Consider the following 18,488-nt stretch of genomic DNA (forward strand, 5'->3'; position numbering starts at 1 on the left):
CCCTATGGACAGTCATTCCCTTATGTTTCCCTATATAGCCAAGTACTGTTACAGTATTTGTTTTCAGTGCCCTCCTATTTGTGTTTGCCATCGTGTTGCAATGGCGACTCTTTTCTCTTTGGATCCTTAGCATTGCACATTATTATTATTGTTATTGTTATTCTATTTTCCCCTCCCCTCCCTCCCTCCCTCCCTCCCTCCCTCTCTCTCTCTCTCTTCCCAGACCTACAACAACAACAACACGCGGTGGATGTTTTCATTCGCCGAGCCACGCTGCGCTGTGGGTTCGGATCCGGGGGAAAGTCAGGAGGAGGAGGAGGAGGAGGAGCGAGCAATGATGTCTCTAAGCAAAGCAAGGCCAGAGGAGCAGCTCTGCAAAAGAGGAGGAGGAGGAGGAGGAGGAGGCGGTGGTACGAGCTGCCAGCCTTCCTCCCCATTGGCTCCCAAGGACCACAACTTCCACGCCTGGTAGTAAGTCGAGGGGTGGGTGTGTGCTGCTTGGGCGCATGCATGTGCATGTGGGCGAGGGTGAGAAGAACTGGATCTCTCGCCTTCTATCTCCATCCCAGCCTCAGTGGTCCCCCTCCAGCGAATGGGACCAAGCCTTGGAGGAGGAAGAGAGCCTTGCATCTTTGGAGGTGGGTGGGCTTTTTGTGTTACTGGATTGTTTTTGCTTTGGAAGGTTTGTGGGGGGGGGTCTCCTTTGCAAAAGAAGGGTGGGTCGAGTCCGGTTGCACAAGCCCCAACTTGCCTGCAGAGAAATGAAAGGGGGGCGGTGACGTCACGCGGGGGCGTGGCTTGCCCGGGCTCAGCTGCTGCTGCTGCTGCTGACTCCGCCGCGCGCCACTTGCAGCGCGATCTGCAGCGAGAGCAGCAGCAGCAGCACCTTAGTCCTTGGCTCTGCTTCGCTTTGCTTTGGCTTCGCCTTAACCGCCGCATCCCACGCGAGTCGGTCGCAGAGCCCTGCTGCCCCCCAACACCCCCGAGCCGCCCCCGGAGGGTTCATGCAGCTGCAGTAAGTGCCCCGGCAGCTGGAAAGGAAAGGGGAAGAGGCGATCGTCCTTGGGAAGGATTCGAACTCAGGGCTGGGGGAAGGTTGGGGGGGGAAGCACGTGGACTAGGGACAGGATGCCCACAGGGGCTCCTCTTTTTTTCCTGGACGGGTCCTAGGTCCTGGGAGGGGTCCCCAAAATAGTGCTTGTATGGATTTGGTTGTGTCCTCCATTTCTGGCTTGGATCCGGGCACAAAAAATAGTGTTGGAATGGATTTGGTTGTGTCCTCCATTTTTTATCCTAGGAGGTCCTCCATTTCTTTCTTGGATCCGGAAGGAGCTCCAAAAAATAGGAGTTTTTCATAAATTTAGTTGTGTCCTCCATTTTTGCCTAAGAGGTCCTCCATTTCTTTTTTGGCTCCTGGACGGATTCCAAAATAGTGCTTGTATGGATTTGGTTGTGTCCTCCATTTTTTCCCTGGAGGTCCTCTTTTTCTGCCTTCCGGGCGGGATCCCAAAAGGTCCTCCCATTTTTGAGCAGGACTCCGAAGCATGCATTTGCATTTCTAGGAGTGGCTTCCCCAAAAATTTGATCATGTCCTCCATTTTCCTGGAAAGTCCTCCATTTCAGCCCTCGGTCCGGGAGGGATTCCAAAATACCATCCGTTTCTGAGTGGAACTGAGAAGCATGCCCATTTCTAGGAGTGTATTGAGCTTTCCTTTGGCCATGTCCTCCATTCTTACAGTGCCATGTCCTCCTTGGCGCTTAGGGAACCTCTGCTCCAGGGTGCCTGGAGGTGTCCTCCTTTCCCAAGACAAGTCCTCTATGGCAACTTTCTCTCCAGGAGGAATTCCAAAATGTCCTGCTTTTGGAGCGTGACTCAGAAGCATGCCTTGACATTTCTAGGAGCGTTGGTTTGCAGCTTTGATTTGGTTAGATCCTCCTGTTTTTCAGGAAGGTCCTCCATTTCAGGGTACCTTGTCCTCCCATGTAGTTAGGACACCTGGGCACAGATCGGAGTGGGGCACTTCCCTTCTCCCTCCAGCCTGATCCATCTTCCTCTGTTTACCAGTCCCCAGTTCTGGGTTTGAGTCCTGCCCTTGGATGCTCGCTTAGCCCTCCTGACCGTCTCCTTTCCCTCCGGCAGATCCCCCCCGAGCGCCATGGCCAGACCACTGCAGGACGGGAGCCGCCGCACCGAGCCGACAGCCGCTGCTGCTGTGTCCGGGAGCCCAGCCTTCCCTCTGGGGGGGACGGTGGCCCTGCCGCCCACCTTCTGCCGGAGCCCACGCCCCTGGACGCCCCGGCTGAACGGAGGAAGGGGACCCTGCGGACCCAGCCCAGCCCCGGGCCACGGCAGCCTCCACCCCGGTGAGTGAGAGAGAGTGGCACTGGGGGGCATTTACACCTGTCTTTCCCTTTGCAATCCATTCCCTTCCCTCCATCTGGGATGTCGAAAGGGTCTCTGCCCATGTACAGAGTGCCCCATCTCCAACTGCTTATCACCACACACTGTTTGGATGACATTGGGTGGGACGCCTGGTTTTCCCTTTGCAATCCGTTCCTTTCCCATTTGGGATGTCAAAAGGGTTAGGGCACTGTCATGCCACTCTATTATGCCACCTTGAGCCCAATATTGGGAGGAAGGATTTACAACAATAATAATAATAATAATTAGGTATGGGCTGCCTCCTGTGGAATCCTGGGATTTGCAGTTGAGGGGGGGATATCCTGGGATTTTACATTTGAGGGAGGGTGATGAACAGTCTATTAGGAGTCCCTAAACTACAAACCCCAGCACCCCACAGGAGGGAGTTAAAAGTGGAATAATAGTACTACAACAGGGTGGTCAAAATGGAGGCAGGACAAAGCATGGAGGCAACTTTTGAGGTGGGTTAAGAAGCTCCATGCTGCAGTTTTGTCCATCTTCAATTGCGGTGGGTCAGGACCTTCTCAGATTTTGTTCTCAGTCACTTTCTGGCCAGGAAAGGGTTAACTTGGGCTTGGGGGACAGAGTGCCAATTCCTGGGTTGGCATTCCCCTCCTAGGAGAGGACCCCAACACCAAGGATGCTCAAGCCTTGGCTTTTGTCTTCAGCCATGGAGGCTGGAAATTGCACCCACCTGCCCACCCCAGCTTCTGCCCAGCCTATAAACCACCAGCAAGACCATGTGGAGTCCTGAAGGGGACGATGGGAGTCCCTCCTCTTTTGCTGTAAATCCCACCCACTGCCCTTTTGCACCACCACACTTGGTGGCATTAAAAGGGAGAACCACCCTTCCCTAGTTCCAAGGGGGCATTGGTAGAAAAAGAAGGGGAGCACTTGGGGGAGACACTACCGGAGCAAAGGTATACCAGAAAAGCAAAACCACTGTTCCTGTGGGAGACGCACTGTCCCATGCATAACACCTTCCGGAAGATGCACAGTGTGTGAGGCTAAAGCACAGGTGGGCGCATGAGAACTAAGGCTGCCAGGTTTTCCAAACAGCAATAAAAAACCAGAATTCATGCCCTGTGGCTCAAGTAATTCACTTTTTTTCTGCATAAATCCACATTCTCCGAACATAGAAGATTATCAGATGGGGGTAATGATGATCCTTATTGCACAACTGTGCGAAGATTGTCAGATGATGTCGCAATTATCCCGTGATTATCCAGTCAATGAAGAGGAATAATCCCATCATTTATCTCCATTTCTTAATAACAGGATAACCCATTAATACTGAAGTGATGGGACAATTCCTCTTGATTGATGGAATGGATAAACATGGGATAAGTGCCATGTCTCATAATCTTCGCACAATCATGCAATAAGGATGGAAGCATGGCGCTTCGCTCCTTTGCTTCTTCTGTCATTACCTCCTCTCTGATAATCTCCATAGTTACATGATGTATTGAAAAGTCTTGAAAATCCATATTTGATTTCTATAGTTACATGATGTACAGCCTGAAAATCCATATTGGATTGCTTTTTTGGGTGTGCACCAACAACCTTGGCCACTATAATGCCATTTCAAAGTCACCTGAATCTCAGATATGGTCATAATTACAGAATATCCGGTTACTCACATGCCCCCAAATATGGGTATTTTTGGAGTCTTGTTGAGTCTGAATAGGGGCAGGGTTTCTGGCCCTCAGATGAGGGATGCTCCTTAAGGAACGAATCATTTGGCAACCCGAGTGCGAATTGACACCCAGAGGGATGCTGAGATCTGTCTGGGAAAGAAACCCCAGATCAGGACAGACAGACAGAGCTGTTCTGTGTCCTGAAATGATCTCTCAGCTGCAACAGGCTGCAGTTACCAAGGAGACGGGAAACGTCTCTCTTCCTCCCCATCGCCACAACTCCCCCCTCCCCGCCATGCTGCATGCTCCTTCCCAATCCCCCAGCCTGCGAGGTTTGCCTGAACACACACATACACACCCTCCTCTTCCCCTTCCTTTGGCCTGACTGACCTCCCTTCTTTTTTGTAGGAACCCTGCCAGGGGCGACCCAGCAGAGCCCAAGGGGGGAGGAAGTGGAAGAGGAGGGGGCCGCCGCCGCTGCTGCCGTGGAGCCTGAGCATGGAGCAGCCGAAGCCAATGGACACCTCCCCAGGCATCTCCCCACCCTGGAGCAGCAGATTGGGGCTCGCCTACGCCAGATGGGAGACCGCTTCCAGCAAGAGTACGAGCAAAGGGTGAGTGGACCACGATGAGCAGAGGATGTTGAGCCAAAATGTTTGCTGGGGGTGGGCTGGCTTGTTAGCACAAAAGGACACATCCTTCTGGATGGTGTATAGGCACCTATATCCCTCCAGCAGTGTGGGAAGGTGGTGGGGGGGGACTCTTTCGGAGCCCTCCTCCCCAAGCATTTCAGAGCCACCATCTCCTGGCTCACAAAGACCCCAGCTGGGCCACCTCCCTCTCGGCCTTGTTTGCTCAGGGAACTGGGCAGGGCCACCAGCGCCAACCACCATCCAACCACCGCCAGCAACCACCTCCCAACCACCACCGAGCTGACTCACGACCTATAAATAGCCCTGGGATATAAAGGCAGGGCAGCCGCTGGCAAGCAAGCCAAACAGCATGCGGTGGCGGCTGCTGCAAGCACAGTGCAAGGTTGGCAGGGAGATTGGCACAGGTCTTTGTTGTTGTTAACTGCCCTGGAGTCAATCTCGACCCATGGCGATCCGGGGGAAGAGACATCCCCAAGACCCCCTGTCCTCCATTGCTCTGCCCTGGTCTAGTCTGTGACCATAATAAAGATTCTGCCTATCTCTGCTCAGCCCAGCTCCTGCAATCTCATACTCATGATTTCTTTAATAGAGTCCACCCATCTACACAGGTCTAGGGAGACGGAAATGGGCATTCAGGCTGCAGCGATCAAGCCCGTTTCTCAAGCTTTCCTTTTTCCTTTCCTTTGCACAGGAGCGCAGGCCGCATGGCGCCCTCTGGGGCCACTTCTACCACTTGGTCTTCCACATGCTCGGCGTCTTGTACAACCTGCCCGTCAGGGGCTAAGGGCTTTGAAGAGTGGAACCTCCAACCCGCCGCTTGAAGGGTTGCCGCTGCTGCCTGCCGCTCTCAGAGGAGTTTTCCGTCTCCTCTTCCTGCTGGCCAGGAGGAAAAAGCCAGACTAACCTTGGACTTGAGAAATACCCAGCCTTCAATGACAAAAAAGGCCAATGCTGCTCCTCCAACCAGAATCTTCAAACCGGAGGCCATGGGACTGCCTGCTCTGGGCATGGGGGTGTGTGTGACCTCCCAACCCAGCAGTGCCTTATCAGGAGAGCTGCTCACTGAGGTGGGAGCAAGAGCAAGTTAGCACTATGTGAATACTGTTAATTGAGCCTGTATAGGGGGAGGAGGGGGGAGAGAGAATTGCACATGGGACCGGTCGTGTCCGCTGTAAATAGGGATTTTCCTGGGCTTTGTACAGGGCGTGGTGTGGGACCCAGTTGCACAGCAGGCGCTGTATGTATGTATATACGGGTATCTTTGTGCTTGTACATAGGACAAAATTGGTGCTATCTGTACATACTTGACGGGGTTGGTTATCTGTACCAGGGGGAAGGGGGCAGGTAAGGGAGAGAAGAATTTTGTATGTTTCCTTTTCAATAAAAACTGGACAAAGGTGGATGCTTCACTGATCAGTTCCTCCGCCGTTTGAAAAAGGCTGCCAGGAGAGAAATGAATTCAGTCCCCATATAATTGCAGCAAAGACCTAGATGAAGATGCCTTTTCATCCAGACTGGCATTTTGTAAGATTATCCAAAAAAGTTGATCAGGTGCTGAGCTCAAAAGGACCAAGTTAGGTCCAAGTGACCCAAAGCAAGTAGTTGCCACAACTCTTGACTTAGACAACTAGGATTTAAAAAATAAAAACCCCTTAAAAAGCCACCCTTGTCCTAGTGTTGAAGGTGCTGGTGGGGAGGGTAAGGGCAAACATCAGCAATAAGTAATGGAGCTACCAATTCTTCCAGTGGCATCAATACAGGATGGCTAAGGTGCTTTTATTCTAATGTTGAGAAAAGCACAAGTGATTCATTAAAATGCTATCACTAAAAGGTAAGAACCCTTATCAGCTTTCCCCCACTCCCAGAGATTTTAATACTACTGCTATTATTATTATTATTATTATTATTATTATTATTATTATTATTATTATGGTATTTATACCCCACCCTTCAGCCCTAAAGGCTATCAGTGCAGCTTACAATCATTGTTGCCTCTGAGAGGCAACAAGGGAGGATGAGTAGGCAACTTATCCATCTCAGATAGGTTTTGCATAGACACAAATTGCCACTACCCCAGATTGACAACAGCAACCCTGCTCCTTACTCCAACCTTACTTAGGTAGTAGGCACAAAAGAACCATTGTGTCCCACTCTCATGAGTGACCTGACTTTAGACAGGTCAACAGCCCGTTGGCCCTTGGTCCTGCATGTTCCTACATCCAGCCAGACTGTGTCCATCTTTTAATCAGGACTTCGCAGTAGAATATGATCCTGCCGAAACCCACAACAAGAGACATATTAAGAAAAGACTTTAATGAATACTGAAACAAAGGGCACCCAAGTTGATGGGAGAGAGAGAAAGAACAAGGGGTATCACCTCTCCTCAACTCAAAGGTGCAGCTGCAGATGGATGGAAGGAGAATCTGACAGAGAACTGTGGGCTGTAGGCTATCACTCCAATGATTACTCAAAGTCCAGATTCAGGTGGGAGCCAGACACTCCACAATCCCACTGCCCTTCATGCCATTGAAGAAGAAGAAATTGTTGAGGGGAGGATCCCGTTGAGACAGGGCCTAGGAAGAAAAGAGGCAATATAAACAAAGGTACATTATACCGGCCTAAACAAACCCAATCTCTTGCTTCTTGAAACTATTTATTTATTTATTTCACTTCTGTGCCGCCTTTCTCCCAAAAAGGGTCCCAATGCAGCTCACAAGACAGAAACATTATTAAAATGGAACGATAAAAATTTAAGAACCATTAAAAACATCTAGTTAAAATAGCATAAAATTAATGCAAAACACACACAAGTTAAAAACTTAACTACAGCACACACCCCATATAAAAAGCCACCCTGTCCTGATTATATATTAAAAAGCCTGCTTAAAATAAAAATGTATTTGCTTGTTGGCAAGGAGGGAGGACGCCAGCCTTGCCTCCCGCACAGAAGGTCATTCCAGAAGGTGGGAACAGCCACTGAAGAGGCTCTTAAGGACACAAGCGAGCCTGTGATGGCGGTGAGACCGAGAGAAAGCATTCATCGAAAACTAAGCAAGGTTAGGACTGGCTAGTGCATGGATAGATCAGGACAGGCCAGAGATCTCCAGCCAGGGATAGCAAAGAACCCTGTCAGAAATTCTGGTTGATGGACCAAGAGTCTGATTCAGTATGTGGCACCTTCCTATGGGCCTTTTACCCCAGGCTCAGAAAGCAGGGGGCAGAAGAGCCATGGAGCACCTATATTGCCAGCTAGGACGCAGCAGAGGCATTTTGATTCTCCAGAGGCCAAGACCTCCTCCGCCCTTCCCCAGGAATGCTCAGCTTAGCAGAGGGATATGAGATACATTTTGCAGCTGTGCTACTGATGGGTGGGGCCAGAAGGAAGAATCACACTCTGGAAGAACTCACCATCTGCAAAAGATAACTCTCCTATCAACACCTACCCTCAAATTCAGGGCACTGACCCAGGGACACATGGTGAGGACGATGAAAACTTTCTTTACCTTGACAACTTCCTGGCTAAGCACGCCTCCAACGACAGCACAGACAGGAGCCATTTCTGAGAAGCAGCAGCTAAGTGGGGGTAAAAACAAGCAACTGTCAGACACTGGACATAACTTGGGGATGTAAATATTTGTTTATTTCATTCTCACATGTGGAGAGAGATACATTTTTAAATTTGATATACTGCAAATTTTGCTTACTTTGTTCTCACATTTGAGAACTAAACATTTCAGAACTTTTTTTCTGCTGGATTTTATCAAGGATGAGAAAAGGATGCTTGAATTAATATGTACAGTTCTGGACATGACTTCCGGGAGTGGACCTTTGTGAAGTCAACAGGGACAACTCCCCACCATACACAGCAAAGGGGAGCATATCAGGCCAGGCACCTTGAGCAGGGAAGCAGGGCCAAGAGCATCCTTGGTCCAGTGTAGTCTGGGCAACACAATCCATTTGTTGTTATGCACCATGCACCCAACTAGCGGGCATTCCAGACAGTCCACTGTGGCTTGGGCAGGGTGCCCCCACATGCCCCAGACAGCATTACTAAACATAGCCCCCAGCCGCTCACCCCCCAGGGCAGGCCCACATTCCTCTCTCCTCATTCTTAGTCAGGCCCCTTCTGTGTGGCATGCAGCAACATGCCGATGGAAGGGTCTACATAGTCTGGCTAGTCCCCAAATGGGCACAAGAGAACTTGTTGCTGCCCACCTTTCTTAGTCCTCTCCTCCCTCTGGAAAGAAAACAGAAGCAGTTGCCTCGCTCTAAAAAAAAACCTCCCTAAGGGCTAAAAGGTGAAGTTTTTGCCTGAGATCTTGTGTAATAACAAGGTCACCCAGTGACCACAGGTCTTTTAAGTATTACAGCCTGGAGTTGTGCTGAACTCTTGCCAACAGACACTGCCCCCGCAGCAGTGTCTTGGAGCAGAACGCCATGCACACGGAGAGCAACTCAACAGGGCAAGGAGGCAGACAGAGATCACTAGCCAAGCATAACCCCAGCATCAGGCACACACTTCTTTGTCTCCGGCTCAGACCCTCAGAGGAGGAAGGAAGGGGAGGCTTGTGTGCCAGAGCCCATTTGGATGACACCGCATAAAAAGACCCAGACTCATTTTCTTCCCCATACCTCCCAAATGCTGCCACCTCAAGCAGGAAGAGGCACAACCCAGCCTTGACACAGAAAGACTTCAAAGAGTCTGACTAGACGAACAATCAGATTAGTCATGATGGTACTGAGGGCCAGAGTATGTTAGATACATGAACAGCTTTGGGGCCCGCAGCACCTAGGCCCTCCTGATCAAGAAGGAATGGCTTGAGGGAAGAAGAGCCAAAAGGACGCAGACACCCACCTGGCAAAGTCATCAGGGAGCAGGTCACTCTCGACGCCCAGAGAGGCCAGCACATCGTTACGAATCTGTAAGAGCACCTCAGCGTCTTCTGCGCTATTCTGCACACAAGGATCACGATCCTTTTCTGACCGGAATTTCAGAAGCACTACAAGACCATTGTGAAGGACAAGAAAGACAATGTGAACATGCAGAAGCCCACACCAAGGCTCCTCAACTGGCATGGTGACCAATGGCATCTTGGAAATCTGGATGTTTATTCTTAGCCAAGATTGCTGGGGCACTTTAAAAAAAAACTTTGTGGAAATTCAGGCAATTGGTATCTTCCAGATTTCCATAAATGCATGAATTAACACACTGGAAGGACTCTAAAAATACCTGGCTTGACATGGATCAAAAAAGCTTCTGTTTCCAAAATTCCAGGCAAAACTTTCCAGCAAAGTTGCACAGCTGTCAGACTTGAACGAAGTGGGCAAGATCCTCCATTGTGCTGGTAGCACACATATCTTCACCAGTGTATTTACAAGAGATGATGGATGTTATTCCTTGTTTCCAGCTGACCCCCTCCAATGCTCAACAGCCAGGGACTGCCAAGCAATTCCATCTCTCTAGTCACTGACCTAACAGAGGTAGAGCCAGGCATATCCCACAGCATAAAACTGGTCCTTCCTCCATAACGCTCAAGAGTAGCTGGAACAAATGTGGATGTGGCACCATAGCCAAACAAGAGCTGGGGAGACTGGGATGCATCCCCAAGCTTTTGTTGTGCATAGGGTTGCAGGGGGTTCAGCAGAAGGGAGTGCTGGGTACTTCCTACAGCAAGGTCCAAAAAATATACATGCAGGTGTAATCCCTCTCTGCATGTCACCAATAAGATGCCAGCCATTGTGCTCACTGTGTCATCTGTGAAGCCATGTGTGCTGGCACTGCTGGGAATATCTCTTATGGTATATCCCTAGAGCCCCCCTAATGGTTTGTTCAATCCATGTCTATGGCACATAATTATTGGGAGGATAGCATTAAAACTGTGCCCCTCAGACTGTTCCCTGTTGCTTCAAAATGTATAAACTGCAAAGTAATGCACTGTTTATGATAGGAATCTATTGCCGAAGATGGTGCTACCAACTTCAGATACCAATACCATTCAACAACAGCAATCGGTATCAATACAGAAACCTCTCCATGATATCTAAAGAACAGAGTAGTGGCTAAACTGCAAATAACTCATTATCAGTTTTAAAAATGCATATGAACACTTTTGCCAGCCAGTGCCACTTTTTTTGGTTCGCCTCACTGGAAAAAAGGAGAAATTCTGCTTTAAACATGCCAATTCTGACGTGGGACAAGGGGCAATATGCCCACTGCTTTGCAGTCAAGCAACATGGCCGTTGTTTAGGGAAATCTGACATGGAAAAAGGCACAACCCATCACCCTTGCCACTGCACATGCATACCCACCCACCCACCCCATACCAACAGGAGGAGTATCCTTGTATCAGTAAGTAGAAGAGTCTGAAGAGATGAATGCCTGGCCTGTTCCAGGGACAGTGCCCTAAAGCCCCTTAGCTTGCCTCAGCTGTACATGTCCGAGAGCCTGCTTCTCCTGAGAGCACAAGGAGCTCACATGCCTGCCAGCTGGACACAGCCCCATTGTCTGCAGTGGTCAGGAGTCATGTGGTCCTAAAAGACCACCATGTGACCAGCTGGCATCACCATCCTGCTTCTCTCAGCCCTTACACAGAGAGGCCAGTTCCAAGCACATAATCGTGCTGGTCTCAACAGAGTATCTCACCTTGAAGCAGGAAATAATCTGGTGTGGTGCGCTTCAGGGCAGCCTTGGCCTTCTCACTGCTCCAGTTGAGAGCCAAGGCCTCTTTCAGAAAGCAGAAAGTGACACACTGGCAAGGAAACATTGAAAGGACAGAAAAAAGAAGGAATGGATGGATGAATGGATAGGCAAGAAGATAGCAGCAAACAGTAATATTTCAACAACAACAAAAACATACTGGTAGGAACTATAGAGTATCTTTTGTGCTCTGTTACAGATATACACATACAGTTCAGTTCTGGTGTTTTGTGCTACATTGCAAACATTGTTCTCTTTCTACAGAACTCATTTCCCTCATGGAAGCTTAAAACATGGTTGCTTTTGCCTAACTAAACACATAGAAGTGGGGAAACAATTTAGCAGGCAGAGCATTTTTGGGAGACACAAAGATGATCTGGCCTAGCTATAACTTGGATTAGCCTGCAACAAGGCCAAGGTGCCAGCCAAGGAATACAGACAAAGAAAGCAGTATTCTCATTGACATGGAGATACCATTCCCCAAAGGGACTCTGGTGTCTGTGTGTATCGCACTTCTCTAAGTTAAGACTTCCACGCAAACACCCTAATATTACACAAGCGATAATTAAATAGTTTGGAAGAATGAACTCATTTTTTCCTCATCCAAGTAAGTAAAGGGACCATCTTTCTAAAATTTTATCTAAAGTATTATCAAAGCCATGGCTGTTCTTAAAAAAAAAAGACAAACATAACACAGGCGGTTTACAGACCGCCAAATAGTACGTCATCAATACGTACTAGGGTTAGGAAGGGGCGGTGCTTCCGCACCCCCTAACCCTAGTACGTATTGAATACGTACAAGATGGCGGCGCCCTGTTCATACGGGCGCCACCATCTTTACGTATCGGACGCTGAGCGTCCGTACGCGTCGCGAGCGTTGTGACGTAGTGAGTGCACCCCATTTTGGAGCTTCTTTTTCGGTCCGCGCGGGAGTCGGGCCGTGTGAAGGCTCCGGCTCCCCCGCGGACCTACTGGCGGCGGCGGTCTGTACCCCGCCACAGTTGTTCAATGTAGGCATATTCTTTTTCCTCCAATTACATACCACACTATTTTCAGTGTTGTTAGGAAAGCAGAGATTAAATACCTGATCTCACTTTTCATCTAACCCTTTTGAACTTAAGGCCAAGCTCTTTTCCCTAGCTGCTCTGTCCATTCACAGTCCGATTGATCCTTGGCATAGGATCTGGACAGCCCTAACTAAAAGCAGTTTTTCCTAGGCAAACACATCATTATACATGCATTACTATTCAAGATACCCCTTGCTCTTGTCTCTCTGAAGAACAAAACTAGTTTTTGATGTTTTAAAAGAGACTGTGCTCTCACAACAGGAGATTGCGAACTGCTTAACACAGTCTTAGAATGGTTTTCCAGCACTTATAACCCTGGACACACTAGGCTGCTGTGTTTCATCTTCGCAGAGGTGTCACACAGTCATCTTCAATCATACTGTAGTGCTTGTGAGAGGGAACCGCAGGGAAAATGGATGGGCCCACAGGCTACACGAAGAATGAGAAGCATCCAAGGGTTGGTGCTCCATTGGATAAGGGCAGACTTGCCCAAAGGCAGGAGGAACTCCATGGCATTCTTTGGATGAAGACCAGGAAACTGCATGCAGCTGTGTGGCTAATACATAGCAGAGGACATGCTGCAGGAGCACAGCCTTGTGGCTTCTAGATGAAAATGCAACACTTTGCCCACTCCTCCCCTCCTTCCAAAGGACCACTCCACCTGGACCCCTACCAATTCTTCCCTACCACCTACCTTTTTCACCAGTGTGGTCTCTGTAAAATCTAGCTTGGCCTTCTTTGTGTCAGGTCCATCTTCGGTTCCCTGGCTGGCTTTCACTGCCTTGGTCTTCTCCCTGCAGGGCACACAAAGAGATTAACAAGAAAGGTCTCTCTCCTCATCTCAACAGGGATGGACTCTTGTGGAATGACTGTCTTAGCTTCATCCAGGCAAAGGCAGGCAGATAGCCAAGAAGAAAGTGGATGGAAAAGATGGTGCTCTGGCTCCCTCCAGTGGTTCATCTCCAAAGGGAGGAGATCTGGTGGGTTCTAAGCTTGGACCTAACTATCGTCGTCCCCGTTTTTGCCTCACTCCCCAATCCCAGAAAGACTCACTCCACAAATTCGTGCTTCCCCAAGTTGGCAAACATGTATCCGTGGTAGCCAAAGACATCACCCGTGAAGAACTTGATATTGTTCTTATGGCATATTTGCTCAACTTTCACAAGTACTTCCTTGGAGCAACATGTCAAACAGACCTGGAAAAAGCAAAAACCACAGAGGCAGAAGTCACGCTTTTGCTAGTTTTGGGGCACAGGCAAGGCAAACATCACACACACAACACCACCCCAACATACAGAATACCCCAAGCTTGTCAGGGGAGCTGACCTTCTGCTAGAGGACAGAAGAGGCAGTTCATTGCTCACTACCTCCAATGCTGGATGACATGAAAAGGTAGAGACCAGCCCACAGGTATGGAAGAGAGAATACGAAAAGAAAGCCTCAGTGGAGACACACTGGATTCTTCTTATCCCTGAAACACTTGGCAAGGCTTGGGGAGTTGGTATGCAAGGCACACAGTAGGTAGACACTGGTACAACCTTCCCTCCCTCTCATTCTGTAACTCACCACATCAAAATGTGTGAAGAACTCTTCTGGCTTCTGTTCAATGTTCTCAGGGTCTGCTTTCACATCCACCATGGGGTTAAGATCCCGAGCACGTGTCAGCGAAGCCTCTGCTCTGTTTTTACCCAATGAACCCGTAGGGACTAGGAACTGTGCTTTTGTATCTTCTGGCATCACCTGAGGAACAGAGGAGCAAGAGTTATCACACAAATCCACTTCAAAAAGGAGTAACTCTTCAGGACAGGGAAGCAACCACATCAGCACCAGGGCAAGTTGGTATTTCAAAACCTACCATGAAGTTATTTAATTGCTTTTAGTCAGGAAATTAAATCCGATTACTACTTTCCACATTCTATACTCATCCAAGTAAGTTAATCAGTTTTACTACTTCTCCTCAGATGTCTCATACTTAACTTGTTACTGACTTTTAAGGCACTTTCTCTCCTAAATTTCTCAATATTTGATTCCACTTGGTTATGAATTTTGCTTATCTACATCTTGACTTACAAGTGAATATCCACCCAAATTTCTAGGGGGCTGAACATAGCTTGTTTTCACGCACATGGATCTCAGTATGCTACATCCACTCCTAAAACTGCTTATAAATCCACCTCCAACAATGGGGAGGAAGGACTAGTTCAGGTCCAATGCACACCCAGAAGGTGAATTAGCCTTCAAATGGGCACTTGTCCTCACTCAATGTTTCTGGAGGTGTGACTGACTATCTTAAGGTGGAGAAAAATGTAGGCCCATTTTTTTTCCTGGCTGGGGGAAATCCAGAAGAGGACTGTAGCATAAACATGTGGGCCACTCATCCAACGTACAACTGAGCACTAAATAACATTTGTCACTTCAAAACAAAAAATCTCAATAGAGGAAAAAAAGTGATATCAGAGTACATTATAATTAACTCAAGTCCCTAACTCCTGTTTCTTTTGCATATTCACCATTTCTACCCAATAGATCCTGTTACATAAGTACAGTGCACCTGCACCATACATAAGCATGCCATATGTGGCTTTCAGTTTACTCTGAAGCCGTGCAACGGAAGCAGCAATGGTGCATGCGCCTGTGGCACACGCACCACCCGCACCATGTGCACGAGCCCCATTGTTTTCAATGGGACTTGAGCATACGAGGGATTTCTCTTACACAGAGGGTGGGTGGGTCTGGAACAGATTCCCGCATATATTTGGATAAGTATATTTGGATAAAACCTCTGAATAGTTTTTGTGGGTTATTTGGGCTATGTGGCCATATTCTAGAAGAGTTTATTCCTGACGTTCCTGAAGATGCCAGGTACAGATGTTGGTGAAACATCACCTCCATTCCAGGATTAGAGCAAACACATTCTATGAAAGGGCTAAAAGATTGCAGGCCATTTAGGCAAAACTAGAATACCCACCTGCTGATGGTCAAGCATGGTCAGTGCTTTGACTCCTGCCAGGATGAGATTCTTGGCCACTTCTGCTCCCAGACCTTTCATGCCCACCAGCAGCACCCGAGATGCCCGGAGGCTGAGAAACAGAAGCAGATATTAGTGCCATGACTGAAGCCTGCTGTGCTAAAAAAAACACAATCCACTAACAAACAGAACAGGAAAACCCAGCATGAAAACATCAGGGCTTTATCTACAGCCACACGTCGACAACAGCTATTGAAGTTAGACATCTATTATCCAACACAATTCAAGGTACAAGACAAAAGAGACTTAAGATAAAAATGGTCCCTCAAACACTTCCTCCTGAACAAACATAACCAAGAACTTTGCTCAATTTCTAAACCTCTTTCTACACATCCCCTATTGCTTAGCCCAAAAGATACATGATAGGCCTGACATTATAGCCATTCTAGCCTCTTCATGGCCTAGTGCTAAACCGAAATTACAGGTTTTAGTTTAGCAGTCTTACTTATAGAATCATAGGCGGGTTACAAACTGCCGGGTTGCAGCGCTCTCCTACCACCGCCGCTGCTTGCAGTGTCCGGGAGCTGCAGCTGCCACAACGCAGGGCTCCCGGACGCTCCGAGGAAGGAGCGCGGAAATCGCGCTCCTTCCTGGGCCCCGGAAGTAGCGCCGCAAAGCGCAAGGCGCACTTTCGCAGCGTCACTTCTGCCGCGACACGTCTGGATGCTATGCTTCCAAGACATCAAAATGGCGGCGGCCGTGTGGAACGGCTGCCGCTATTTTGTGCGCGCAGAGCGCATACTAGGATTAGAAGGATATGGAAGCACTGCCCCTTCCTAACCCTAGTACGCGCTCCGTGCGTACTTTCTGGCAGTTTGTAACCTGCCACTGAATCGTAGAGTTGGAAGAGACCACAAGGGCCATCCAGTCCAACCCCATTCTGCCATGCAGGAAACCCAAATCAAAGCATCCCCAACAGATGGCCATCCAGCCTCTGTTTGAAGACCTCCAAGGAGGGAAACTCCATTACACTCCGGGGGAGTTTGTTCCACTGTCATACAGCCCTTACTCTCAGGAAGTTCTTCCTAATGTTGAGGTGGAATCTCTTTTCCTGCAGCTTGCATCCATTGCTCTGGGTCCTGTTCTCTGGAGCAATAGAAAACAAGCTCGCTCCCTCCTCAGTATGACATCCCTTCAAATATTTAAACAGGGCGATCATATCACCTCTTAACCTTCTCTTCTCCAGGCTAAACATCCCCAGCTCCCTCAGTCCTTCCTCATAGGGCAAGGTTTCCAGACCTTTCACCATTTTAGTCTCCCTCCTTTGGACACATGGCTCCAGTTTCTCAATGTCCTTTTTGAATTGTGGTGCCCAGAACTGGACACAATATTCCAGGTGAGTCCTGACCAGAGCAGAATAGACTGGCACTATTCCTTCCCTTGATCTAGACACTATACTTTTATTGATGCAGCCTAAAATCACATTGGCCTTGTTAGCTGCCTCACTGCACTGTTGATTCATGTTCAACTTGTGGTCTACTTGGACTCCCAAGTAGACCATCAATTGTGATGCACTATGAACATATAGGGAAGATTGTGAGGAAGCAAAGGGACATGCTCTGGCAAGATGGGGGGAACCATTCAGTCCTTATGGTTCCCTCCCCATAAGCCCCACTTGTCAGTGCAGTTGGCCCTCCGTAGCCACGAATTCTTCATCCATGGATACAACCATCCATGGTTTGAAAATATTCCCTCCATTGTCCCTCCGTATTCGCTAGGGTTAGGGGCACAAGACCCCCGTGAATATGGAGAAACCGCAAATAACAAAAACTCTATGTTTGTAACCTGAGGGGACGCCTCTCTAGGAACCTCTAGGTCCTCCAGTGCAACTCTGTGGCCAACGTCCAACAGACACTAACCATAGAGTTGTGATGGAGGAGCTACAAAGGCCTAGTGGAGTATTCCCTCTAGGAACGCCTAGGTCTTTTGGTTGAACTTTGTAGTTAAAGTTGACCATAGAGTTGCACTGGAAGACCCAGATATTCCTAGAGAGGACCTATTAACCCAATGCCCAGAGCGACGGAGTCTCCTTCCTTGGAGCATCTGTCAGTGGGGATGCTCTGATGGAGAGTTCCTGCATGGCGGAAGGGCTTGGACTGGGTGGCCCTTCTTGGGGTCTCTTCCAACTCTAGGATTCCAGGAGTGCTCTGGGGCCACAATAAACTACAATTCCCAGAATTCCATAGCCTTGAGCCAGAGAAAGAGTCAAAGCGGGGCCAAACCGGGTTGCTTCTCCTCCTGGTTACCGTTTCTGCGCTTCCAGGCCCCAGAGGCGGATCTGGCGGTCGTACTGCGCCGCCTCCTCCTCGCTGATTGCTGCGCCGCCGCCGCCGCCGCCGCCTCCTCCATTGCCGCCGGCCTCCTCCTCCTTCTCGACCATGGTTCTCTCCTCCTCCTCCTCAGAAGCGGAACCGAGACTTTGAATGGCGGCGCCCACGCGCATGCGCACACCCCTCCCAACTCCTTACCACGTGACGACGACGACGAGCGCCGTGACGTCACCGGCGCCCATTTCGTATCCATATACTGTACACTGTCTACACAAGGTTGCGCTCGGGTATTTCCGGCAAAGCTCGAGCGTTTCCGCCAGCGAGGCCTAACTACCTTGGATTCTTAGTGGCAGGATTCCAAAGATACTGTATAGCCCTGTTAGTCACCTTGTAGTCCCTTCGAGACTAAAGAAGTGCGTGGCCGGCGCCGTGACGTCACCGGCGCCCATTTCATATCCATATATATTTATATACAGTACAGACACATGGTTGTGTTCGGGTATTTCCGTCAAAACTCGGGCGTTTCCGCCCTCCGAGGCCTAACTTCACCTGGCGCCTTAGTAGCAGCAACTCTAGGATTGCTATAATGTTGGGTATGTCCGCTGCCCACCGGCGCCCATTTCATAGCCATATACATTCACACAGGTTGCGTTCGGGCATTTCCGTCAACGCTCGGCCATTTCCGCCCTCCGAGGCCTAACTTCACCTGGCGCC

At 49.1% G+C, this 18,488-nt stretch overlaps 2 protein-coding genes across 2 annotated transcripts; one reads left to right on the forward strand and one right to left on the reverse strand.

The window, feature by feature from the left end:
* Nucleotides 1-325: 325 nt before the first annotated feature.
* BBC3 (BCL2 binding component 3) lies at nucleotides 326-6,106 on the forward strand. Its single transcript, XM_042438898.1, has 5 exons — nucleotides 326-471; nucleotides 570-638; nucleotides 2,141-2,364; nucleotides 4,468-4,673; nucleotides 5,404-6,106. Exons 1-5 carry the CDS (start codon nucleotides 335-337, stop codon nucleotides 5,494-5,496), a joined length of 729 nt encoding a protein of 242 aa, XP_042294832.1. The 5' UTR covers nucleotides 326-334; the 3' UTR covers nucleotides 5,497-6,106.
* A 902-nt stretch (nucleotides 6,107-7,008) lies between these two features.
* Nucleotides 7,009-17,962, reverse strand: SAE1 (SUMO1 activating enzyme subunit 1). The gene is made up of 9 exons (XM_042439490.1): nucleotides 17,751-17,962; nucleotides 15,445-15,556; nucleotides 14,043-14,216; nucleotides 13,530-13,672; nucleotides 13,171-13,270; nucleotides 11,356-11,461; nucleotides 9,568-9,712; nucleotides 8,216-8,285; nucleotides 7,009-7,285 (listed from the first exon to the last, which is right to left on the reverse strand). Exons 1-9 carry the CDS (start codon nucleotides 17,945-17,947, stop codon nucleotides 7,193-7,195), a joined length of 1,140 nt encoding a protein of 379 aa, XP_042295424.1. The 5' UTR covers nucleotides 17,948-17,962; the 3' UTR covers nucleotides 7,009-7,192.
* Between the last annotated feature and the right edge of the window lie 526 nt (nucleotides 17,963-18,488).

This window comes from Sceloporus undulatus, chromosome 9, assembly GCF_019175285.1.
Source record: "Sceloporus undulatus isolate JIND9_A2432 ecotype Alabama chromosome 9, SceUnd_v1.1, whole genome shotgun sequence".
Taxonomy (NCBI): Eukaryota; Metazoa; Chordata; class Lepidosauria; order Squamata; family Phrynosomatidae; genus Sceloporus; species Sceloporus undulatus.

Excerpts from the sequence above, each read along its gene's own strand:
- BBC3 (XM_042438898.1), top strand. The coding sequence starts at position 335 with ATGATGTCTCTAAGCAAAGCAAGGCCAGAGGAGCAGCTCTGCAAAAGA. Across the intron at positions 472-569 it reads CACAACTTCCACGCCTGGTA|CCTCAGTGGTCCCCCTCCAG; the intron begins GTAAGTCGAGGG and ends TCTCCATCCCAG. Across the intron at positions 2,365-4,467 it reads CCACGGCAGCCTCCACCCCG|GAACCCTGCCAGGGGCGACC; the intron begins GTGAGTGAGAGA and ends TCTTTTTTGTAG.
- SAE1 (XM_042439490.1), bottom strand. The coding sequence starts at position 17,947 with ATGCGCGTGGGCGCCGCCATTCAAAGTCTCGGTTCCGCTTCTGAGGAG. Across the intron at positions 11,462-13,170 it reads AGACCACACTGGTGAAAAAG|TGTGTCACTTTCTGCTTTCT; the intron begins GTAGGTGGTAGG and ends TTTCCTTGCCAG. Across the intron at positions 9,713-11,355 it reads AGATTATTTCCTGCTTCAAG|TGCTTCTGAAATTCCGGTCA; the intron begins GTGAGATACTCT and ends ATGGTCTTGTAG.